This window comes from Theropithecus gelada, chromosome X (genome assembly GCF_003255815.1).
Source record: "Theropithecus gelada isolate Dixy chromosome X, Tgel_1.0, whole genome shotgun sequence".
NCBI classification, from domain to species: domain Eukaryota; kingdom Metazoa; phylum Chordata; class Mammalia; order Primates; family Cercopithecidae; genus Theropithecus; species Theropithecus gelada.
In genome coordinates, this window is record NC_037689.1 from 79,271,391 (window position 1) to 79,298,391 (window position 27,001).

The 27,001-nt window shown below is 38.1% G+C and overlaps 1 protein-coding gene and 1 pseudogene across 2 annotated transcripts in view; one reads left to right on the forward strand and one right to left on the reverse strand.

Annotated features, from left to right (window-relative positions):
* Window positions 1-12,339, forward strand: part of NEXMIF (neurite extension and migration factor) — a 211,443-nt gene extending 199,104 nt beyond the window's left edge. The window contains exons 3-4 of the mRNA XM_025372776.1: window positions 746-5,123; window positions 5,725-12,339. Of these exons, the coding sequence (XP_025228561.1) occupies window positions 746-5,123; window positions 5,725-5,818 (4,472 nt within the window). The 3' untranslated portion in view covers window positions 5,819-12,339. The remainder of the gene's footprint in view (window positions 1-745; window positions 5,124-5,724) is intronic.
* Window positions 12,340-22,514: 10,175 nt separating this feature from the next.
* On the reverse strand, window positions 22,515-23,408 carry LOC112616036 (annotated as a pseudogene). The gene has a single exon (XR_003117543.1). The product of XR_003117543.1 is annotated as an mRNA turnover protein 4 homolog pseudogene (transcript).
* Window positions 23,409-27,001: the final 3,593 nt, after the last annotated feature.

Below are 27,001 nucleotides of genomic sequence, written 5' to 3' on the forward strand. Positions count from 1 at the left end.
GAGTTTGAGACCAGCCTGGGCAACATGGTAAAACCCCGTATCTACCAAAAATATAAAAAAAATAGCCCGTATGGTGGCAGGCGCCTGTAATCCCAGCTACTCGGGAGGCTGAGGCATGAGAATCACTTGAACCCAGGAGATGGAGATTGCAGTGAGCCGAGATCACACCGCTGCATTCCAGCCTGGGCAATAGAGCAAGATTCAGTCAAAAAAAAAGAACGAGAGAGAAAGAGAAGAAGGATGGAAGGAGGGAAGGGAAGGGAAAGGAAGGGAATGGAAGAAAGAAGGAAAGGAAGGGAAGGGAAGAAGGAAGGAAAGGAAAGGAAAGGAAAAAGGAAGGGGAACTTGTAGAGTCACTAGGAACTTCCAGAACATGGATCTAGGGGACAGGCCTGAGCCTCGTAGCTCAAAAGTATTAATGTTCCATCTAAGCATTTTCCCCTTAAAAGCCTTGACTTTCCAATTGATCAAGCAGTCCAATTCTTTTCTCATTTCTGAGGAGAGCTTTGCCTTTCTCTGAGGAAGAAACTTGGCCTAAATAATTATTTTTCACTTGCATGAATGTTCAATATAAAATCAGGGTTGTTCTTTAATGTCATAGTTTTTATTTGTAAAGATAAGAGATGTGAAGGCTTAGCTTATATAATAAGATCAAGTACCAGAAACTGATCAAGGGAAAGAAAGTTAATGAGTCTGGTCTAAGACCCTTAATTTTATTCCTGTCATTTCTTTCCCTTTTTCTTAGACTCAGAGGACCAGGATGTGGCAATGAAGTCATTTGCAGCTCTAGAAGCTGCTGCACCTATCCAGCCTATACCGGTGGCGCAAAAGGAGACCCTGATGTATCCCAGGGGTCTCCTGCCTCTACCCTCTAAGAAGTCCTGTATGCAGAGCCCACCCTCTCCGTTGGGCCTGATTGAAGCACCCGAACATGCTGCCAATAGTGCTTCTGTGAATGCCATCTCCCTCACATCTGGCATTGCAAAAGGCCTGAACACATGGTCACTTCCCAATGAATGTGAGAAAGCTCCATTTGCCATAGTGGAGCCTGCAGGCATGTCAGCTCTGAATGGGGACTGCCTCATGCAGCCAAGTCGGACTTGCTTAGGCTGCTTCATGGAATCCAAGGATGCAGTAGATCCTGAGCCAGGGATCAGTCTGAAAGTTGGTGATCTAAATAGGGATTATGAAACGTGTGCAGTCTCTGATATAGGGATTCAGTGTATTAATGCTGGAGAAAATATGAAATATGGAGAGCAGCTGCTCTCAGACCAGCTCCTAGGCTTCCCCCTGCATAAATCAAGGGCAGGAGACAGACGAGAAACTGAGAAACCTGACATTGACTTGGAGGATCCAGCTCAGAAAAGCTATTATGAGGCATTACTGTTAGACAAGTGCAATACAGAAGAAGCTTTGCTTGCAAATTCCAATCAGGATTGGGGTTACTTTGAGACTTTCATTAGTGAAAGTAAGATTGAACTGCTTGACCTCTGTTCCAAGAATGAGCTGTCTGTCAACCTATTCTCTGAAGAAGATGTGGATAACTACATGTTTGATGACGATGAATCAACACTAGGCAGTGATGTCTGCTCCCTGAAAATTCGGTATGAGTCCTTTCAGGACAACGTTCGAGACAAGACTACTCTTTTGATGCAGGAAGATGCCCAATTCAACTTTTTCCCCAGCGTCTTTACTACCTGCCCCAAGCGAGAGTCTAAGAGTGGGGCCCTGAAGCAGAGCAGTGATTTTTCCCAATTCAAGGTCCCTGATGTGAGCATCATCTGGGGGGAGGAGGATAAAAACTTGGACAAGAAGAAAGGCAAAGAGGAAGGACAGGAAGACAAAGGTGTAGAGAAGAAAGATGGAAAGGATAATGGAGAAAAGTCTGCCTTAAATAAACCATGCAGTGGGACTGAAGTAGAGCAACTTAAGAATCCAAAGCAGGGCCATCTTGCTAATTGCTTGGATACATCAGGGAATTTCAGTGATGATAGTTCCTTCATTGAGATCTCATATGATTCTATGGGTGAGATCAGGGACTGTAGTCGCTATATGGCTCGGGACACTAATTCTGGCAGCTCCTCCTCCCAACAGAACTATGGGCTGCGAGCCAAGAGAAAAGTCAGATACAGTGAAGATTATCTATATGATGTTGACTCACTAGAGGGTGAAAAAGTAAATGAGAGGAAGGAATGGCTGCCAGTTGGTTCCAAAGAGGAAGATGATGATGAATGGTGTCCCAAAAAGAGAAGAAAAGTAACCCGTAAGGAGCCCCCTGTTATTATCAAATATATCATCATTAATCGCTTTAAAGGTGAGAAGAACATGCTGGTGAAGTTGGGTAAGGTGGATGCCAGTGAGACAACAGTGAATTTGAGTGAGAATCAGCTCAACAAATATGCCAAACTGGCACCCTTGAAAGGCTTCTGGCAAAAGAAGAAGAAGCAGAGAAACACCAACACGGACTCCATCAAGACACCTTTTTCCCAAAAGCAAAGCTTTGAACCAGGTAGCTTTGAGGTGTCATTTCTACCACCTGCTCGCAAACGAAAATCTAAACTTGGCAACAGGCACAGGATTCAAAGAATCCCATCCATTGAAATTTCAGCAAGTAGTAAACAGATTTCATTATGCAATGATCAGAGGCAAGCTAGTAATCGTAAAGAAGAGGGAGGCCTAAAAGGTACACTGAAGTCAGCACCTCTGGGTGCCCCTAGCTGTGCAAATGGATCACATTTAAATGACATCACAGGCCCTGACTCTGTGAAAGTCAAAGCCCAAGACACAGAGTTTAAGGGGCCAGAGAGGAAAGTGCTCAACAAAATCAAATTTAAAAGTGAAGCTAGGTTAAAATCTAAGAAAGTCAAAGCTGCTGGGCAAGAAAGCAAACCAATTGTTCAAATGAGCCCTCTCTTGGAAGACCAATCCTCCAAGGCTAATTTGAAGAATGAAGTTATTCCTGGGACCTCAAACAGTTGCCATCTATCTGAATTTCATGAGGCAAAGGCTGCTAAGAATTCCACTTTTCTACCAACGACCTGCTCTTCTGAAATGCCTTTATCATCAGCTAATGTTACCACTAATATACCTGTTATCCCTGGAGGGTATCTGCAGACATTGTTAGATGCTTCTGACTTGTCAAATAACACTAGTATCTCATACTTCACCCACCATTCTCCAGAGCAAAATGAAGGCAGCCTCACTCAAACTGAAAAATCATTTGTACCCCTCCAGCCTACCCGGGACTGTGTGCTCACCTCATCCTCTGACTCTGAGCTGCAGCAGTCATCTCATAACTTCAAAATGGAATCAAGCAACTATGGAAATGTGTGGCCCAACAAGGCTACGCCTGGCACCCAGGAATTCATGGCTGAAGTCTCAAGGGAGATAGCCCCAACCCAATCCAGTGAATTTGGAGCCTCCCAAGTAGTCTCCATGGAAAATAACCTCACACCTACAACATACAATCCAATCTGCCTCAGTAGTGGTGGCAGTAATTGCAACAAGGTCCTGTATGACTCCGTGCAAGATACCCAACTCCCATCTGATGACTCTTACCAATTATGTCACTTTAATAATGGAGAAATCTGCTTTCCTTTCCAACAGGGGCCAGTCAATATGGATGATGGTCGGCTCTTTAGCTTTGATTCAATGGCCCCACTCTCTGTCAGCTCAAGTAATTATTGCTCCTTAAGCTTGAAGTCCTGTGAAAAGGATGGCGATGATGATATCACTGATGACTTCCTGGCCCATTGCAGCCCTAAGCTGGTGATCCAGCAAAGCATTGATGAGATAGCACCACTGAAGGAGTCCACTGATCTCCTGGATATATCCAACTTCACCCCTGACAAATTCCGTCACTCTTCCCTTTCAGAGATGTCCCCACCGGACACCCCTAGTCTTTCCCCTCAAATTACCAGATGTGAGAGTATGAAGACACTAGGAACACTGAAGGGGTTCCAAGAGGGTGTCCCAGGACCATTGGACAGTGTGGAAAAAATCAAGTGGGACTGCAGTACCCTTTCACGGCAGGTCCAAATGGAGGATGGATTTACTTTAAATAACCACCAGTTTCAGTTCCATATGTTCAATGATGAGGATTCTCTCAGCCTGCTCCAAAAAAACCCTTGCCTGTCAACATTTAATGATCCATCTGGTCAAATTAGTACCAACAACAAAGTGTCAAAATCAAGAAAGAAAAGTTCACCCAGCAAGAGTGGGGCTATGAACCAAAGCTCTTCTCAGAAAAACACCAGGAAAAAATCCCTCAAAGGCAACAACAAGGGGATTGAAAAGCCACCTAGCAAAAACTCCCGCCAGGTCCCTAAGTCCACAAAGAAAGGGAAATACATGGCTGCCATCAATGGAGAGAAAATGCAAATTGGCATTGGCCGTGGGGGAAGCCAAACCAACACCATATCCTCCACTGGGAAGACATTGGCTGAATGTATCCAACATGGTGGCCCTATGGCCTCTATGAAGATGCCAAGTCAAAAGGGACTTTCTGGAGATTGGGCCTTGGGGAAGGAGAGCAGCCCAGGCTGGAGTGATATGAGCATGGGCACCAACACCAACAGCCTTCTGGATGATGACCAACGGGAGTTTCAGGAGCCTTCCTATATCTTGTCCAACATTGCCTCTGGTATGGCAGATGTGCAGAGATTCATGATGGCCTCCATAGAGCCCCTGTGGGAACCCATGGAGCACCATGGGGATCCCAAAATATTCTACTCCCCTGAGTCCAATAGTCTAAAATTAAAAACCCTCAAAATATTGGCTGGGACACCACAGGAGTCTAAGAAAAAGATCAACAGTGGGTCCCCAGGAGCCACTAAGAATCACAGGTCAATCAAGGGTGTGAGCAAAAGCAATGGGAAAACAACAATAGGTGATCCTGGTCGTGCAAACATGCCTGGTTATAACGAGGACTCTCGCTCTACCTTCTTTGATAAAAAGTATAGTAACATGAGCACTTTAGGCAATAACGGACCGACACACAAAAAGCTGTATCGTCACAAATCCAGCTCCAAGGCCCTGAGAGATGAGAAATGTAAGGGAAAGCACATGGAGCGAGAACAGGTCCACAAGGATGAGTCTGGGACAGCTTCTTTTGAAAAACTGAGGTAATACTGCACCAATATGGCTGAGATGATGCACCCTTAGCTCTCCTACTACCTACTAAGCCCGCAGTCCCTCATTTTTTCCCTCTTGAAAGCAAAAATTTGCATGAAAGAAACTGTCCCATTCCCTTCTTTTTCAAATTAAAAAGAAAATTTTAAAGTGCATGAAAATCCCTATACCTTTAAGCCACCCAAAAGATTGGGCAATTTTGTTGTGGCTTGGCTAGGGATAAGCTCTAACAAAGCTATTTTTTCTTCTGCTATTCATCACTAGTTACTACATATTAAGAAAATAGAACTAAAATATGCTCTTGAATGATTTTTGGAAGCGAAAGTCTTTGCAGTAAGACAGATTTTGAAAAATAGAATTTAAAAGTCATGTAGACAAAAAGCCAAGATCATTTAAACAAAAGAGCATTAGTTGGAAAACAAAATCTGAACATGCGGCAATTAGGAGGGCTTTCTAGTGCCCTGTGCTATTTGTATCTTTTTCTACATCATACGGCATCTAGTATGATGTTAACAAATTTAGCTTGTATGATCCCTTTGTGGGACATACACCAAAACTAACTAAGATGGCATAAATTGTTTGATTTTTCTGCAGGGATTCCGACTACAATCTCCTAAAAGCAGAAACAACCTTTTGGGTTTTACCTGTGTTTGAAGAAGAGACTCGCATTTTCCAGAAAGACATTTGATGTTTGTGTTTTATTTCTTTCAAAATATGCCTTGTGGTATGTATGTTGACATGTAAGTGCTTAAAGAAAAGAATTTTAAATTGTGGGAATACGTCTTTGGAGCAAACTTTAATCTCATGTTCTATGTAAAAGACTTAAAAAGTCATACAGTTGCACAAGTAGTTTATGCACTATTTACCCACAAGGAAAAAATTGAAAACATTGTGCCAAAACTACAAACAAGTGACTGTACTGTATATATTTTTACTTCTATATCAACATTTGGTTGTATTTGGGGAACTTGTCCCTGTTAATTTACTAGAAACATTCCAGTGATTCTTGCTGTTAACCACCCCCACTTATGTGGATAGCACCTGTAGATCATGGTGGAAAAATATGTTGTGTTACACAATTTACCAAAATTAAAGGATAGTGTTTGAAATGTGCCAAATTTTCTTACCTCATCTCACAGATTCACCCACAGTTTAAAGCTCATTAATTATTTTTAAATGGATATATACACACCCAAACATATATATGTGTATATATATGTGTGTGTATATATATGTATACACACACACACGTTCTTTTAAAATTTTAAACTCTACTGTCCTGTATGGAAACAAGGCTAAACAAGGCAAAATAAAGATTTGCTTGTTCCATTGTCTAAGGGTTAAAATTTTGGAAAAATCTGAAGACCACAACAGCTAAGTCCATCAGGGACCCAAGTATATGCATTTACAGAACGTTTTACAAGGAAACAAAACAGCTGCTTTGAAAGTTTGTTTTCTAAAAGCAAAATCTGTAGCTGAAAATTATTTAAAGTGAAAGTTATATTGCTGATACTTTATATCTCAGTTTTATATATTTTATAATAGTCTGGGATAAATTATAAAAATAGCTATAAAATCAACACTAATGATAAATGAAGTCTATAGAATGCTTTTATTTAAATAGTTTCCTAAATGTTTTATTCCAGTTTTGTCAAAAGTGCACTCATATCATGGCTTTAGTGTTCTTTCAGTGTTTAATCTTGCAATGCCAATGTCATTTAAAGAAAATGTTAAGACATCCCAGTTCAACCAAATTTTTACATTTACTATCAGATAAGATGAACAATTTGTGGCAACAACTGATTTGGGCCATATATACTTAGTCTGAGGATAACCAATATTTGATGCCACACGTTAAACTTAAATCTCGATTTTAAGTACAAATTTTAAAATCACATTTTTTATTCAGTACTCCCCCTACTTTTTAAAAAAATTTCACAGCTCCAACATTCCTCACTACTAATTTTTCTTCCCCTTTATTCACCACTTGACTTCTAACATTTGATCTCTTTTATTTGCACAATTGAAGGCCTGTGCATCTGATGACTGATGCGTTATGGCACAGATGAGATAATGGATGTGAGAGCGCTTTGTAGATCATAAAGTGCTATACAGATATAGGGGATTAATATTATTAATATTGTTAGTTGTTGTCGTTGTTACTATTCTTACTAATATTGTTACTAACCTATTAACTTGTGAATATATAGGCTGGGGTGGGAGGGTGGAGAGTAAGTGGGAAGGGAAAAAGGGGATTTAACAAAAAAAGGGAAGATGTTTCAAAAGGAAAATTTTAAGCAAAATATGAACCTACCTAGTCAATGCCACCTAAATGTATTCACAAACAGAGAAGCAACATTTGAAAGTAGTCAGAGAGAAATGGAAGGAAACCTGTCATGTATATAAGTATATATACTTCCCGGTCCATGATTCCTTTCACCAGCCTGCTCTATTCCTTACAGCTGGGTCGTAAAATGAACAAGCCTGTGTTCTTGATCTTGTGTGTTCCCAGCGTCAGTCTCTTGTGTCTGTGGGGATGCGTGGGTGAGGAGCATTCTGTGAGGCTGGTACAGGCCCATTCCTAGGCTTTGATGTTCTGTGTGCAGTGAGCCCTGGAAAATTACTTAGTGGAAAGGCACCAGATGAAATATGTCTCCTGCCCTATAGCTACCATCCAAAAGGGAAAATAACCAAACTGGAAAATCTTCTTCTGTTTCTCTTTTCTGATAGCTAGCTGTACTAAATGCTATGGCCAGTCCCTAGAAACTGGTCTTTGTTTTTTTGTTTTTGTTTTTGTTTTTTCTGTTTTGCAGCTGAATTTTGGCTTGGAATCACCAACTCTGCCTGTATTGTGATCTCCAAGACTCCAGACCTCAGAGTCACCTGCTGGCTTAGAGGAGTGGAGTGCTTTCTATGTAATGAAAAGGTGGCAGTAAATGAAAAAATAAAGAAAATGTTCCATTAATGCAATGTGTTTTTATAAAAGTAAATACAGGAGCAGCTGTCCCAGTTTTTTTTTTTTTTTTTTTTTGGTATCAGTTCAGCTTTGGAGAATGGGGTGTGAGTGGGGTAGGACAGCCTGAAACTGTTGGAAATAATTTCCTTGTGAGAACTTGCTATCATAAGTCCTTTGGAATGGATATTATTTCAGTTGCTCCTATGGAGCCCATTAAGGGCCAATTCTAGGGCATAGTTCATCCCTTTCTCCAAAGAGAATTGTTATTTTAAAGCACCTTTTTAATTGGCCTGCAGTGTATTATATGCTTTTAACATATAAATTAGTGACGCATAACCAGTCACTTTGTACTGAAACATAAAAAGAAACAGAGTTTGAGAAATGAGCAATAGGCCAAGGCAGAAGATGTTTATTCTCTTATTTGCATTTAATATTCCTCTCAGTACATTGTGTTCTGAGATGTTCATCATTTCGCATTTTGTTGGTCCTGTCTCTGCTCTCACAGTTCTTTTTCTTCCTGTCATAACCAGCTGCCTTAGTAGAGTATAAGAATAGTATTTTGCCCTATCACTGGTATCTCAAGTCAGAAATATATATTATCCTTGGTCTGAAACTCCTGATTACCACTCCCTTCTAACCTCTCCCCTCTGAGAAGCTGTTTCCTATTAATGCCTCCCTAACAGAGTCCCATTTAATCTTTACTTTCCTGGAAATGGCAACCTGCCTTATTCTTCTTACTTAATCTCAGACCTTGGTCTTAGAATTTTTCTTTTATGCTCTTATATCCCACCTGCCCAAATTGTCAGGGCTCAACAATCTTAGTCAGGCTGCTTTGTTCTGGAAGTTCAGAGGGAAACCTTCCCATTCTTAATTGCCTTTAATTGCTTTGGCTATTTTCAAATCTAATTTTTAATTAAATTTTTTTTATTTTTATGGATTAGAGGTACAGGACAGTTGTGTTACATGGATATATTGCTTAGTGAAATCTGGGCTTTTAGTGTACCCATCGCCCAAATAGTGTACATTGTACCTAATAGGTGGTACTTCATCCCTCAAATATAATTTTAAACACACACTCATGCCCACATGGACAAATTATATCACATGACTGAGGAAACTTAGAAATTCCTTTTCCCTGAAGATCTGTTAAGAATAGGTCTCATCTCCTGCCCTGGTTAGGTGCTATACTATATGGAGAAGGGTATTGAGACTTTGGGGGTCATGTTTGGGCTTTGATAATTGGCTTCAACCAGTGACCATCCTTTCTGCCTCTCCAAGGTCTCTTATACCAGCTTCTTCACATATGCTGCTTCCTCCCAGCTTTCCCTTCTGACTTCTTGTTACTCTGTGCAACTATGTGTCAAGGCCTTACCTTTTCCTAATGTTTTCAAACCTCCTGCATTACTTTGATCATCACTTCTTCAGCCATCTCACTGAAGTCCTTGGTGCTAGCTGGGCTTTTGTGATAACTTTCACCTTCTCTGAACTTTTTCCTTGCTGGGAAGCATCTGCGTGTGTGAGGGGGCGAGGGAGGGGAGTATGTGTATATGTGTGTAAGAAAGAGGCAAAAGGATGCTTCAAAAGCTATAAACAACTCTAGCAAGCATCCTAAGTCCTATGTGAGGTTTTGCAGTTCTAGTGAATTTCTGTTTTAGTAGGTTTGAATTAGCATTTACTGCCTAAAGGAGAAAAACCATATCCAAGGACCTTTTAGCCATGCTTGCTATTACCAAGCTGGACCAGTGTGATGTAGATCAAACATGTCTTCAGCTTACAGACGCTCTCAGAACAGTTCCAAGAATTGAAGAGAGCTAAGTTTCTATGCTGAAGAGGAGAATGGAGCACTAGCTAGTCCTAACTATTGCTAGAAATAGAAATGTTTATTTTCTCCTTTATTATTGAGAAATTATCTAATTTAAGGAGTTACCATTTTCATTTAGGGATTTTTTTAATGACTGCCCATCACTACAGAAATATGTTCTTTTTATAAAATAAAACTAATGTGAGGTTGGTTTGTTTTCTAATCATAAAATTCACTAAGCCTATAGTTACATTTAGAAGATTTAGTACCAAAATCAAACTTTTAGTAACAAACAGGAATCTCGTCAACAAAATGTAGGCCAGGGATTTTGTAAAGGTTTCTCAAAGACCCAAATAAGGGAGAAAAAAATTTTCTGTTTAACTTGGGAAACACCATCATCAGCTTGAGGGTCCTCAACCAGCTTGTGATTATTTTGATGACAGGACTCAGGCTACCCTTTAAGGCACATTTTTTACTCAGCATTAAACATTAGCTACAGTCGTGAAGCAGAGCTCCCATTGCAGCTACATACTTGAGATGTACTCTTGGTTTCAGAATCATAACTAAGGGGTAAGACATTGGAGAAGGACAATGTAAAAGATAGAGGTTTAGTACAAAGTTTACGGTGTGAATGAGGCTTTCAAAATCAGTGTCTGGGTAAATTGATACTAAAGACACTGAAGAAACACTCATCCACATAAGATGGAAAGGATGTCTGTCCATCTAACAAGCTCAGGGGTTTCTGAGTCTCAGAATGACATCCCATTTCAAAAAGAAGAAAAGAGATACTGAAATCATTCTGCCTGTTTGAGAGATGACTGGTTATTTACAGCACAAAAAAAAAAATGGCTTAGAATGAAAACTAGAGGAGGCCTTTTGTTTTTCACTCCCCATGAGGAGAGTGGAAATCTTAAGATGCTCTACTGGGATACCTGTAGCACTGACTGGAGTTTGCTGCCTACAGAGTTTTGAATGTACTAGTCCTTAGTTTCCATAGAACTGAATGCACCTCTTTAGTAAGTTGCTGATTTATGGTGCTAAAGAAAATGATTATTCCCATTTTTTTTCTTCTTCCCCAAGCCCCTTAAGCATTTAAGAAAATTTAAAATAAAAGCGTTAGAGGCCCTTTTTATGAATGTAATCTAAGTTTCTGTTTGACATATGACACTGCAACTTAAAAATGTTAGGAAATTATTTGCCTTTTTTTTTCTTTTAGAGTTAAGCTTTATAAATAACCTGTAGAATCAATTGAAGTATAAAGCTTAAGGATCACTCTTAAGACGTCTACAAAATCTTGTATATTTTTAAGTGTGCCAATTTGTAACATATTTTGTAAGTGTATATTTTTCTTAGAAAAGTGCTGTGAAGTGTCTGTATGTGAGAGTTTTCCTTTTTCTGCACCACTAGGTGCTAATAAAAGGATATTTACTTCAAAGTTTCTGGTTTTAGAAACCACAATACAAAGAAAAAAAATACACTTTTGTTGGAAATTTTGTAACACAAAACATGTTGTGAAAGAGTGTAGTGATCTTGTGCAAAAGAAAATGAACATTTGTGAGCTTCTTGCTGTTTTATAGATTTTCTTGTAAATTATTCTTGTAACACTTCTGGTTTTGTTGTTCTTGTTGCGAAGGTTTCAAATATTTGTGACTGAATGTATGGTGAAACTGTCATAATGTTACCTAGCTGAGTTTTGTTATTGTTTATGAAATAAATAAAAAGAAAAATTTAAAATACTGCTTTAGAATCATATGTATTAGAAATCAAACCATTTCTAATTAAATCTATGTCCCAAATAAAACGTTCTTTATCATCTAGAGCAGTGTTTCTCAAACTATCTGTGGTGAGGGACCAATAGTTTTTGCAATCCATCACAGACTAATACTATTATAAAACACAACAAAAATGAATTTCTAAGAAAGTTAAATGGAAAAAAGATATGCAAAATAAAAGCCCAAAAGTATTAGGTTTAACATGTAAGATTACATTTTGAGATAAACATAAGGGGAAAGAAACGAATTGCAAAAAGTTGGTACCCTGTTTGAGATAAGTCCACTCATCAATGTCAAATTACCATAGAAGGTTCTAATCATACTTTGAGTAACACTTTGACTAGACCAGCAGCATTACCATCATCTGGGAACTTGTTAGGAATGCCAAATTCCAAGCCCTACACCAATTCTGCTTATGAGAATCTGAATTTTAACAAGATCCCTGGGTGTTTTGTGTGCATGTTAAAGTTTGAGAAGCACTGGGCTAGAGTTTTGTGTAGGGGATTCTTTTGCCCCTCAAATTGAGGAATCATCTTCTAGTGTGTCCAGTCTTCAGAGACCTTAAAACAAATTGTGTCTTTGTTTTGTGATTCAGATGGAATCTGCAGAGATGCAGTCCTCTCAAAGTGTTAAAGCTGTTTATTGAAAGTAATAAATGCTGATTTGCCTGGTACCCAAAAGATGTCAGATTTTCCATAATTCCCTACAGTTCCTACGTCATGTTACTTACCACTCACTCATGGACCTCGTTTCCTTTATTCAGGACTTTTCTGAACTCAATCCCTACAGTACCCAGTATTTCAAAGTATTTGCTATGTCTAGAAAAATTGAACTTTGTTTTCAATTGCCCAAACCATTTGAGTCACCCATCAGAGCCTAGAGTCCTGGCTAACCGTAGCAACATCATTGAGGCACACATGAGCCAACAGTCACTTCCTTGGTTTTGAACACCACTGCTCAAAGAAATTTAAAAATGTGCATGAGGAAATGTCTCTCTTCTCACTGGATAACCTCATCCACTTCTACCACTTCAGCTACCACCTAGATGTCCACAAATCTCCCCCATGTTCCTGGCTTATATTTTCAGTTGTAGGCTGGCTGTTTCTACTTGGACATTCAGCAATATCCTCAGACATTTATTCAAGTCTGAGTGTGCTCTAGCTCTTTACCCTCTGAGTGTGCCCTAGCTCAGTGAATGATGCTGTCAACCATCCAAGCCAGCAACTCATGCCTCTTCCAACCTCACATCCAACTGGTCACTCTCAATTCTCCTGCCTTTTTATCACCATTACCACTGCCTTAATTCAAGCTTTCATAGTATTTCACCTGGATTATTGCAACATTGTCCTAATTCAGTGATTTTTGGACTTGGATTTCACACCTGGATTTTTTTTTTTTTTTTTTTTTTTTAAGACAGTGTCTCGCTCTGCCACCTAGACTAGAGTGCAGTGGCACAATCTTGGCTCACTGCAACCTACACTTCCCAGGTCAAGTGATCCTCTCATCTCAGCCTCCCAAGGAGCTGGGACTACAGATGTGCACCACCACGCCTGGCTAATTTTTCTATTTTTTGTAGAGACCGTGTTTCACTATGTTGCCCATGTTGTACCTGGAAATTTTTTTTAACAAGAAAAAAGAAATGGAAATGAGAGTCTTTATAGTAGCCAACTTTTTATTGTGCTCAGTAGGGAGTATTTTAAAAAATTATTTGTTATCAAATCACAGAAGATCATTTAACACCAAAAGACAATCAGATAGTCCTTTGTTTAATATGCACTGTATTGTCTTTTTCTCTTCACCATGGACCATGAAACATTGAGACCAAACCCCCAACTCATTAATTTAAAGAGTGAAGGAGATTTTGAATTTCAGGGCTAAGGGGATGGGAAAGGATGGGGAATGAGGGGCAGAGCAGTTAAAGACCCTATGATCAGATCTATTTAATGCTCTAAGCTTCATTTCTCTCAGGTTCTAGAAGTTTCACATGTGATAGAGATTCCAAATGCATATTCTTCACGCCTTGCAGGATTCAGAGGTGTATTCTGGTGAATATGGCCTTAGATAAAGATTCTTCTTGCACAAAATTAGTGGCAGAGTTGGGGTAAGCGAGTGGTCCCATTCTTTTCCCTGTGGTTTCACATCATTTTTGTTCTTCCCTGATAAAAGTTGAGATCATACTAGAGCTCAGGGGGAAGATGGTAGGTCCTTTGTCTAAAGGCATTTGATCTGTCTTGGAACTGAGTTTTGATGGACCTAATTTTGGGGAGGGGTGATTATGGCACTGTTTTAATACAGGTTTCTATTTAAAAGTAATTGGAGCTATAGTTATTAAACATTTTAGGCCACATACCACTTTAAGAAATGAATTAAATCAATGGGCCTTCTCCCCAGAAAAGCAAACATATTCAGAATTTTACATAGAATTTCGTGGAAGTCACAAATTAAAAACTGCTATATTAGGGGCATGAATTCCCTAAAACATCTTCCCCACCTCATAATGGAATCTCAGTCTATCTCCCCTTCACTGACCCAAGATGATAGCTCATTTATTTATTGTCTGCTATGTGTCGGTTACTTTACGTGAATTATAATTTCTCACAACAACCCTGCAAAGGAAGCTTCTTCCCTATTTTACATATAAGAAAATTGGGACAAAGATTGGTGCAGTAAACTTCCTCAAGATTGCACAACAGATAATCTTCAAAGAGTTTCACCAGAGCTGGCAAAGCCCTTTATGTTTGTCTTATCACAATCCCATGTCTGTAACTCAAAATTCATTTACCAGCATAACTGTATTAACTATACCATATCAAAAATATGATATTCATATTAATAGCCATTATTCAATAAATAGTTCACTCTGTGTCAGATATTGTGCTAGATGCTAGGAAAACAAAGAATTGAAATATAAAGCACATGTGTTTCCCTCTAGGCGCTCACAGACAAAACAGACAGGTATAATTTAATAGTTTAAATTAAAAAACACCCAGTGGCCAATTTAAGATAAAAAATCACATATAAAATAACTAATGATTTGCTGTCCTTAAGTACCTTGGAACAAAAGAACCTCCATCCATCGTTATGGAGGGAACAATGTCACAAAATGCCAGTAGCCTATATCTCACCTTCCATCCTTCTCCCTGTTTTGGAATCAGAGATGAGAGTGAGCTTAGATCCATCACGTACTAGCTATGTGATTTGGGACCAATCACTTTTTTTTTTTTTTTTTTTTTTTTGTCACCCAGGCTGGAGTGCTGTGGCGCTATATCTGCTCACTGCAAACTCCGCCTCCCAGGTTCACGCCATTCTCCTGCCTCAGCCTCACCGAGTAGCTGGGACTACAGGTGCCGGTTACCACGCCTGGCTAATTTTTTGTATTTTTAGCAGAGACGGGGTTTCACCGTGCTAGCCAGGATGGTCTCATTCTCCTGACCTCGTTATCCACCCGCCTCGGCCTCCCAAAGTGCTGGGGTTACAGGCGTGAGCCACCGCGCCCGGCCGGGACCAATTACTTTAATCTCTCTATATCCCAGAGCCTCTAATCACCAGCCCCCACAAAAAAAAAAAAAAAAAAAAAAAAAAAAAACCTGGTATAACAATACTATTGTTCCCATAGGCTTGTTGGGAAGATCAAAGACCTTCTTGTAAAGCCTTGGCACCAGTTGAGCAGTCAGGTCATACTTAACATTTGCTACTTTTTAGTAAATGTTAAGTGTTTTACTAATAGTAAAACACTTTGATTCCTTAGAAATAACTCCATCTCTCTTCCCCAAATACTTCTCCTTTTATTAGGTGTTCATCTAAGAAAATTAGTAAACTCCTGGCTCAAAGAGCCTCTGATCTTCATTTGGAGAAAGATAACATTTTAAAGATAAAATTAGAAGAGTCATTATATTAAACATTTATTATTAGAGTTAATTTATTATCAGTAGCCAAATAAGCTAGTTAAAGCTACACATTATTAATCCAGATTACCTGCGTTCTGCTCCTGGCTTTGCCATTAAATTGGTTTAAGAATTTGAACAAGTCACTTCCCTTCTGGGCCTCAATTTCCTCATCTGGAAAATGGTGGGTTTGGGCTAGATAACATTTAAGAGCATAAAGTGTGAAGTCAGACTGCCCAGATTGAATCCAAGCTTTCCTCTTGATAACAATAAGACCTATCTTAACTTCCTCACCAGTAAAGTGAGAATAATTATGATGCCTATCTCACAGGATTTGAGGGAGAATTAAACGAGATAATGCACAAAAAGCATTTAAAATAGTGACTGGTACATGTATACAAGGTTCAATAAACATTACCTATTATTATAATATCAAAGGGTCCTTCCCTTTTAAAACCCATGGGCCAGGTGCAGTGGCTCACGCTTGTAATCCTAGCACTTTGTGAGGCCCAGGCAGGCAGATCACTTGAGGTCAGGAGTTCGAGATCAGCCTGGCCAACATGGTGAAACCCTGTCTCTACTAAAAATACAAAAATTAGCCGGGCGTGGCAGTGTGCGGCTGTAATCCCAGCTACTCAGGAGGCTGAGGCACGAGAATCGCTTGAACCTGGGAGGTGGAAGTTGCAGTAAGCCGAGATCACACCGTTGCACTCCAGCATGGGAGACAAGAGTGAAACTCCATCTCAAAAAATAAAAATAAAAATAAATAAAACCCATGATTCATTTTATTATCTGGGCTGCTGTAGCCAAATTATAGTTTAATGAAGCAACTATGGATATTTGTTCATTAATTCAATTAATTCATTCAACAAATTATTGTTAAGTACCATTTGTGTGTCAGCAACCATGCTAGCTACTGAGAGCAAAATGGAAATTTGACTCTTTCCTGATAAAACTTAATCAAAAACGCACTTCAATTATGAGTATATAATTTAAAACTGAAATAAGAACTCTGAAGGAATATACTTTCATGAGAACCACTGATGAAGAAACCTGACCTGATATTGAGGGTGGCACCCTAAGCATGAGTAGGATTTACCTAGGTGAAGAAGAAGTTGGGGATGAGAGTGGGTAACATCCCAGAAAGAGCACATGTGAAGGTCCTTTGGTAGGAAAAGCATGCGGTACTTAGTACTCAAGGAACTAGAAGACAGCCAGTGTGGCTGGAAAGGAGTAGAGAGATGATACCAGAGAGTACTGCTTTACAAGTTCCAATTTGGTCACAGTTTATGGGATTTTAACTATGCAAATTTAAGATAGTACAATACAAAATATTGAGAGTTTGACTATGCATGCAACTTTTGAAATAGTTCAAGTAAAAAAATTATCAGGAAGAACATATCAATTTCAAAGTGGGCAAGTATGTGAAAGATAAGCTGTGTTACGCTATTGCCACATTTTGGTATCACTTTAGTCATTAAATAGAAATACCTTCTGTCTTTTGTCAGAATTATACTAACTTTGGATTATTTGAACTATTGATGGACACACTCCTTAAATAAAATGCAGACAAGCCTCACTTGTCTTTGACTTTGACTTAATCTCGATGGCCCTAGTTTTAACCCCCTGATAGTTAGAACTTTAAGACTCTCCCCAGCTCAGGCATTGTTTCAAACCATAAAATACATAACCATTAATGCACAGTAACTTATATCAGTCTAACTGAATATGTCAAACTATTCTGAAGCTTAAAATTTTAAAAATATGCACCTGTTTCTGTATATTTCCTTAGTAAGTTCTAGAAGGGAAATAAACCCATCATTTTGCATTTTACAAGAGAGTTACTCAATTAACAACTCAATCACTGGATCCCCACAGGAAAGTGAGCATTGGGAATTAAATTTGCCTCAGGTTCTTAAAAAACAAATACACTTTCCTTTTGACTGTTTTAAGCTTAAAATTAAACAAAGAAAATTTATATTCTCACCACACAAGCTCATGTTAAGCAGGTACAGTTTTGCAAATCTCAAAAGCTTTTATCACATGTTTAAATTAAAACGGCTTATAAATATTTTTGAAGTATTGAAACTACCAAAGTGAGAAAGTTCAATTACAATAGATCAACTAAATCAGGCAGCATCCACTCTTCTGCAAATCAGTAACTTTGCATTGACTTACCAACTCTTCCCCGATATGTCCTGTTGATCAGGAGAAGACGTGACTATTTAGCCTTTCCTATTGATGGTATAATAAAAATAACTTTTAAATTTTTTCCCTCTTTTACTTTTTTTTTTTTCTTTTTATTTGAGACAGAGTCTCACTCTGTCGCCCAGGCTGGAGTGCGGTGGCACGATTTCAGCTCACTGCAACCTCCGCCTCCCAGGTTCAAGCGATTGTCCTGCCTCAACCTCCCAAGTAGCGAGGATTACAGGTGCCCACCACCACACCTGGCTAATTTTTGTATTTTTAGTACAGACAGGGTTTCACCATGTTGGTCAGGTTGGTCTCAAACTCCTGACCTCAGGTGATCTGCCCAAAGTGTTGGGATCACAGGCATGAGCCACCACTCCCAGCCTTTTTGGTTGTTGTTTTTAGAGACAGGGTCTCACTCTGGTGCCCAAGATGGAGCACAGTGGCATGATCATGGCTCACTGCAGCCTCAACCTCCTGAGTTTGCCTTTCTTAAAATAAATTCTTTTGCATTGATTATTTGGAAAGAATTATTTGAGAAGTGAGTTATTCCCCCATGATTCTATAATGGATAAAATAAAAAATTGGGAGAATAAATTGTTCATAACCTCATAGTCATGGTATACTCTGTCCTGTCGACTAGATGGTTGAAAAATGGAGGTCTGAATGATAGATTCTTAGAACGTGCCTTGAGATATAATTTACATACCATAAAATTCAGCCACTAAGTGTAAAATTCAATAATTTTTTAAAAATTTACTAAATTATTTAACAATTGCCATAATCCAGTTTTACAACATTTCCATTACCCCCATAAGATACCTTATTCCAAAGCCATATACGACAAACCCACAGTCAAGATTATACTTAATGGGCAAAAGCTGGAAGCATTCCCCTTGAAAACAGGCACAAAACAAGAACGCCCTCTTATCACTCCTATTCAACATGATATTGGAAGTCTTGGCCAGGGCAATCAGGCAAGAGAAAGAAATAAGGGCATCCAAATAGAAAAAGAGAAAGTCAAACTATCCCTGTTTGCAGACGACATGATCCTACATCTAGAAAACCCCATAGTCTCAACCCAAAAGCTTCTTCAGCTCATGACTTCAGCAAAGTTTCAGGGCACAAAATCAATGTGAAAAAATTGCTAAGATTCCTATACATTTCTGTACAACAACAGTCAAGCCGAGAGCCAAATCAGGAACAAAATCCCATTCACAATTGCCACAAAAAGAATAAAATACATAGGAACACAGCTAACTAGGGAGGTGAAAGAGCTCCACAAGGAGAACTACAAACCACTGCTCAAAGAAATCAGAGATGACACAAACAAATGGAAAGCATTCCATGCTCGTGGAGAGGAAGAATCAATATCTTTTAAAAGGCCATACTTTCTCGGCTTTTAGAAACTGAAAAAAATAAAATGGCAATTGTGCCCAAAACAGTTCATAAATTCAGTGCTATTCTTATTAAACTAACATTGAGATTCTTCACAGAACTGAGAAAAAAAACTATTTTAAAATTCATATGGAACCAAAACAGAGCCCAAATAGCCAAGGCAATCCTAAGCAAAAAGAGCAAAGCTGGAAGCATCATGCTACCTGATTTCAAACTACACTACAGGACTACAGAAACCAAAACAGTATGGTACTGGTACAAAAACAGACACATAGACCAATAGAACAGAATAAAGAATCTAGAAATAAGACTACACACCTACAACTGTCTGATCTTCAAAAAACCAGACCAAAAAAAGAGCAATGGGGAAAGGAATCCCTATTCAATAAATGCTGCTGGAAAAACTGGCTAGCTATATGCAGAAGATTGACACTGGACCCCTTCCTTACACCGTGTACAAGAATTAATTCAAGATGGATTAAAGACTTAAACGTAAAATCCAAAACTATAAAAACCCTAGAAGACAACATAAGCAATACCATTCAGAACATATACCCTGGCAAAGATTTCATGAGGAAGACTCCAAAAGAAATTGCAATAAAAGCAAAAATTGATAAATGGGATCTAATTAAACTAAAGAGCTTCTGCACAGCAAAAGAAACTATCAATAGCATAAACAGACAACCTACAGAATGCGAGAAAATATTTGCAAACTATGCATCTGACAAAGGTCTACTATCTGACATCTATAAGGAACTTAAAATTACAAAAAAAAAAAAAACATTTAAAAGTGAGCAAAGGACATGAACAGACATTTCACATTTTCATTTTTGAAAATCTTCATTTTCAAAAGAAGATATATATGTGGCCTACATGCATATTAAAAAAAGCTCAACATCACTAATCATTAGAGAAATGCAAATTAAAACCACAATGAGATACCATTTCACACCAGTCAGAATGGCTATTATTAAAAAGCCAAAAAATAACATCCTGGCGAGGTTGTGGAGAAAAAGAAACACCTATATAATGTTGGTGGGAGTGTAAATTAATTCAACCATTATGGAAGACAGTGTGGCAAGTCCTTGAAGACCTAAAGACAGAAATACTATCGACCCAACAATCCTATTACCAGGTATATACCCAAAGGAATATAAATCATTCCATTATAAAGACACATGCAGACATATATTCATTGCCACACTGTTTCCAGTAGCGAAGACATAGAATCAACCTAAATATCTATCAATGGTAGACCAGATAGAGAAAATGTGCTACATATACACCATGAGATACTATGCAGACATGAAAAAGAACAACATCGTGTCCTTTGCAGGGACATGGATGGAGCTGGAGGCCATTATCCTTAGCAAACTAATGCAGGAACAGGAAACCAAATACTGCATGTTCTTACTTATAAGGGGGCACTAAATGATGAGGACACATGGACATGTAGAGGGGAACAATACACACTGGGGCCTATCGAAGGGTGGGGGTGGGAGGAGGGAGAGAATCATGAAAAAAACTAATACCCGGGTGATGAAATAATCTGTACAACGAACTCCCATGACACAAGTTTAGCTATGCAACAAACCTGCATATGGACCCCTGAACATAACATAAAAGTTTTTTTTAAAAGAAAGATACCTTATTCCTGTTTACATTGAATCCCTGTTTCCAGCTCCATATAAGAGCAACCACTAATCTTTCTGTCTCTATAGATTTGCCTTTACATCACATTTCATTTAAATGGAATCATATAATATGTAGTCTTTTGTGTCTGGCTTCAATTAGCATAATGTTTTTGAGTTTCATCCATGTGATAGCATGTATCAGTATTCCATTCCTTTTTATGGCTAAATAGTATTCCATTGTATGGCTATAGCACATTTTGTCTATCCAGTCATCAATTGAGACAATTGGGTCGTTTCCACTTTCTGAGTATTGTAAATAGTGCTGCTGTGAACATTTGTGTACAAGCTTTTGTGTGGACATATGTTTTCAATTCTTTTGGGTAGATTACCAAGAGTGGAACTGCTTGGTCATTGGGACCTCTATGTTGAATATTTGAAGAAACGGCCACATTGTTTTCTAAAGTGGTTGTGATATTTTACATTCCCACAAACAATGATTAAGGGTTCCAGTTTCTCCACATTGTAATCAACATTTGTCTGTTGTACTGATTACAGTCATTCCAGTAATTGTAGAGTGGTATCTCATACTGGTATTTAGTATCTTTTCATGTACTTCTTAGCCATTCCTTTATCTTCCTTGGAAACATGTCTATTTCAATATTTTTTGCCCATTTTTAATTGGATTATTTGTCTCATTATTTAATTTTTAGAGTTCTTTTATATTCTAAATGCAACTTCTTTTTCAGAAATATGATATGCAAAACTTTTCCCTGCACAGTGACTGTCTTCTTTCCTTTTTTTATCGATATATAACTTATACATATTTTGGGGGTATACATGATATTTTGATACATGCATACAATTTGTAATGATCATGATCAAATCAGAGTAATTGGAATATCTATCACCTTGAACTTTTATCTTTTCTTTATGTTGACAACATTCCAATTCTTCTTGTCTAGCTTTTTTGAAATATACAATATATTATTGTTAACTATAGACACCCAATTTTACTATAGAACATTAGATCTTATTCCTTCTATCAAACTGTATTTTTGTACACATTAACACACCTCACTTCATTTCCCCTCCCCTCTACTATTCCCAGCCTCTGGTAATTGCCAATCAACTCTCTACCTCCATGAGATCTAATTTTAGCTTCCATTGATAAGTGAGAACATGTGATATTTGTCTTTCTGTGCTTGGCTTATTTTGCTTAACATAATGAACTACAGTTCCATCAATGTTGCTGCAAATGACAGGATTTCACTTTTTTATGGCTGAATAATATCCCATTGTGTATATATACCACATTTTCTTTTTTCATTCTTCTGTTGATGGACACTTAGGTTGATTCCATATCTTGGCTTTGGTAAGCAGTGCTGCAATAAACACGGGAGTACAGATATCTCTTCAATATACTGATTTCCTTTTTTTTGGAGGGGGGTATGCATTCCACAGTGGCTGTACTAATTTATGTTCCCACCAACGGGTTATGAGGGTTCCTTTTCTCTACGTCCTCACCAGTATCTGTTATTTTTCGTTTTTGTTTTTTGTTTTTGTTTTTTTTATTATACTTTAAGTTCTAGGGTACATGTGCATAACGTGCAGGTTTGTTACATATGTATACTTGTGCCATGTTGGTGTGCTGCACCCATTTTTCGTTTTTTTAATAAAAGCCATTTTAATTGGGGTGAAATATTACATTATTGTAGGGTTTTTTTCTTTCTTTCTTTTTTTTTTTTTTTTTACTGGTGTGAGCCACCGCACCTGGCCCAGAGTTTTATTCTTTAGAGGAAGTCAGTGCCCATCACTTTCCCTGTCTACAGACAAATAAAAAGCTGCTCTCTCCAGAGGGGCGGCAGCAGTCCTGCATGGTCCAGTGAGACCCAGAAGGTTTCAGGAGACTTTCAGTCCTGAGTCCCTTTCAGTCATCGTCTTCTGAGTCTGACTTTTCTGCGGACTCGGATGCGCTCTCCCATGTGCTGGAACCTTCCCAACTGTGAATCCCACATGTGTTTGATGGTCACCTTGAATTCAGCCATCTCGTATCCAAAAAGCTTCAGGACGCGAGCCTGCTCTGGGGTCAGCACGTCGCCCTCCTTGCATACCTCGTAGTCAGATAGCAGAGTCACCACACCTCTCTTGAGGGTGGTGGGCAGGCCCAGCTGCCTGAGCTGTGACTGCATGGAGTGGGGGAACTGCTCCAGAGGCCCTGGGTCCAGGCTCACAGTGAAAGCTGCTTTGTTACCAGCTCGGGTGTTGTCCATTTCTGTGTATTTCGTGAACCACTCATTCACCTCCTCCTTTGTGCGGTTGGTGAACAGGAAACCCATCTCACCCCTCAACCTTTTGCTGACCTGGTACAGGTTGTCTTTGTACTCATCAGATGGGCTCCGACCGAAGGCCACCATCATCACCTTGTTTTTGCCGAAGAACATCAGGCTGTGCTTCCAGGCTTTCTGGATGTCCTTCAGCTTGCTGTTCCTTATGTTGGCCACAGAGAAGATGAAAAGGTACTTGTAGGTGTCCACACATTTCCGAAGCTCTTCCATCAGGTTTTGTTTCAATTCCAAGCCTTTATTGGCAGTTTTGGTTAAGGAGACTTTCTTGTCGCGCTTGGATTTGGGCATCGCGCTGAATCCACATTATTGTAGTTTTGACTTGCATTTCCCTGATGATTAGTGATGTTGAGTATTTTTAATATACCCAATGGCCATTTGTATATTTTGAGAACTGTCTACTCATATCTTTTAGTCATATTTAAATTTGATTATTTGTTATTTTGCTATTGAGTTGTTTGCCATTAATGGCAAAAACCACAATTACTTTGGCACCAACCTATTATTTTATCTTGACATAATCTCATTTGTTTATTTTTGCATTTTTGCCTATGCTTTTGAGGTCTTACTTAAAATGTATTTGCCCAGAACAATGTTTTGAAGCAGTTGGATAAAAAACAAGACTCAACTATATACTGCATATAAGAAACTCACTTCACCTATAAAGACATACGTGGACGTAAAGTAAAGAGATGGAAAAAGATATTCCATGCAAATCGAAACCAAAAAGAGCAGGATTATCTATACTTATATCAGATAAAATAGACTTCAAGTCATAGAATATAAAAAGAGACAAAGTAGGTCAATTTATAATGATAAAGGGGTCAATTCAGCAAGAAGACATAACAATTGTAAATTTACATGCATTCAACACTGGAGCACCCAAATATATAAAGCAAACTTTAATAGATCTAAAGGGGCAGATAGATTGCAATACAATAATAGCAGGGGATATTTAATAATGAACAATTTTGGAATATTGGCACTATTTCTTCTTTAAATGTTTGATTGAATTACCAGGGAAACCACCCACATCTGGGTTTTCTTTATGAGAAATTTTTAATTATATATTCAATTTCTTTAGTTGTTATAGATCTATTCAGATTTTCTGTTTCTTTTAAAGTCTGTGTTGGTAATGTGTGTCTTTCTGGGAATTTGTCCATTTCATCTAAGTCTTCTAATTTATTGGATTATTTGTTTACAATATTTCTTTATAATCCTCTTAATGTCTGTACGTTCATTGCTGATGTCCCCTCTTGTATTCCTGATTTTGGTGATGTGTATCTTCTCTCTTTTGTTTTGGTCAGTTTAGCCAAAGATTTCTCAAGTTTTGTTGATCATTTCAAAGAACAATTTTTTTTGTTTCATTGATTTTCCCAGTTGTTTTTCTGTTTTATATTTTATTTATGCCTGCTCTAATTTTATTTATGTCTGCTCCATATCTTTGTCATGGGTTTATTTTGCTCTTCTTTTTCTGGATTCTGAAGGTGAAATATTAGATTACTGATTTAAGAGCTTCTTTTGTAATACAGATATTTAAAGCTATGTATTTTATCCTAAGCACTAAGTTAGCTACATCCCATAGATTTTATACGTTGTGTTTTCATTTTCATTCAGTTCAAAATACTTTCTAATCTTCTTTGTGATTTCTTCTTTGATCCATGGACTATTTGGCTATATATAGTTTAATTTCCAAGTATTTCGGATTTTGCAAATGCCTTTCTATTGATTTATAATTTAATTTCCTTGTGGTCAGAGAATATATTCAGCATGATTTCAATCCTTTTAAGTTGTTGAGACTTATATAGGTATAGCATATAGTCTACCCTGGGGAATAGTTCATGTGCACTTTTGAAAGGATGTGAATTTTACTGTGGTTGGATGCAGTCTTCTGTAGATATCAGTTAGTCAAATTGATTAATAGTGTTCTTCAAGTTGTTTTAATACTTACAGATTAACCATCTAGCAGTTCTATTAATTTTTTAGTTTCTAACTATTATTGTAAAATTGTCTGTTTTATTCAATTCTGTCACCTTTGTTTTAAGTATTTTTAGGGCTTTGTTGTTAGATAAAAACATGTTTATAATATTTACATCTTCCTATAAATTGTCAATTTTTGCCTGGTGTGGTGGCTTACGTCTGTAATCCCAGCCCTTTGGTAGGCCGAGGCGGGCGGATCACCTGAGGTCAGGCATTTGAGATCAGCCTGGACAACATGGCAAAGCCCTGTCTCTACTAAAAATAGAAAAATTAGCTGGGTGTGGTGGCACATGCCTGTAGTCCCAAACTACTCAAGAGGCTGAGTCAGGAGGATCGCTTGAACCCAGGAGGTGGAGGTTGCAGTGAGCTGAGATTACACCACCGCACTCCAGCCTGAGCAAAGAGTGAGATTCTGTCTCAAAACAAATTGTCAATTTTATCAAGACAAAACATGTCTCTGTCTCGTAACAATTTTTGTTTTAAAGCCTATTCTGTGTGGTATTAAAATAGCAATTTCAGCTCTCTTGGTTACTGTTTGCATGGTGTATCTTTTTCCATCCACTTACTTTCAACCTGTTTGTGGCTTTAAATCTAAAGTGTATCTCTTGTAGGCAGGAAATAGTTGCATCCTGTATTTCACTTATCCAATCTGACAATCTATGTTTACATTGGGTTCCTTAATTTACTTATTTAATGTAACTTTATGTAGTTGGATTTATGTCTGCTATCTGGCTATTTTTTCCATACATGTCTCATGCCTTCATTAATCTTATCCTTTTTCTTCACTACCTATTTTTGTTGAATAGATATTTTCTAATATACCATTTTAATTCCTTTGTAGTTGTTTTTTAATATATTTTGAGTTGTTTTCTTAGGGTTGTTGTTGGGATTATAATTTGCATCTTAACATAATCTACTTTGAATTAATCCTAATTTCACTCTGGTAGTATATACAAACTGCTCCACAATAGCTCCCTTCCATCTCTTCTCAATACTACTGCTTTTATGCAAATTATATCTTTATATGTTGTTTGTTTTTTTACACAGAGTTCACTCTTGCTACCCAGGCTGGAGTGTAATGGCACAATCTCGGCTCACTGCAACCTCCACCTCCAGGGTTCAAACAATTCCCGTGCCTCAGCCTCCCAAGTAGCTGGGATTACAGGTGCCCGTCACCAAGCCCAGCTAATTTTTTGTATTTTTAGTAGAGACAAGGTTTCACCATGTTGGCCAGTCTGGTCTCGAGCTCCTGACCTCAAGTGGTCCACCTGCCTTGGCCTCCCAAAGTGCTGGGATTACAGGCATGAGTCACCCCACCTGGCCATCTTTATATGTTATATGCCCAACAATACAGTTTTAAATTCTTTTACACAATTTAATTATTTTATTCAATGTTTTAAAAACTAAGAGAAGATTTAAATATATATTTATTCTGTCTATTATATTTACTTATGGAATTACTTTACCTGTGTTCTTTGTTTCTTCATAACATATTCAAATTACCATCGGGTTTTATATATTTTCAGCCCGAAAACTTCTTTTGGAATTTCTTGTAAGGCAGGTCTGATGGCAATGAATTTTCTCAGTCTTTGTTTAACTAGGAAAGTTTTTATTTCATTTTCCTTTTTGAAAGATATAATTCTTGGTGGACAGTTTTTTTCTTTCAACACTTTGAACATCATCCCACTGCCTTCTGGCTCCATGGTGTCTAATGGGAGGTCAGCTGCTATTCTTATTAGGATATTTTTGTGAGTCATTTTGTATTGTTGCTTTCAAGATTGTCTGTTTTTCAACAGTTTTTTTGTGGTGAATCTAGGTGTGGACTTCTTTTAGCTTCACTACTTGGAGTTTGTTGAGCTTCTTGAAAGTGTAAATTAATGTTTTTGCCATATTTTGGGAGTTTTCATCCATTAT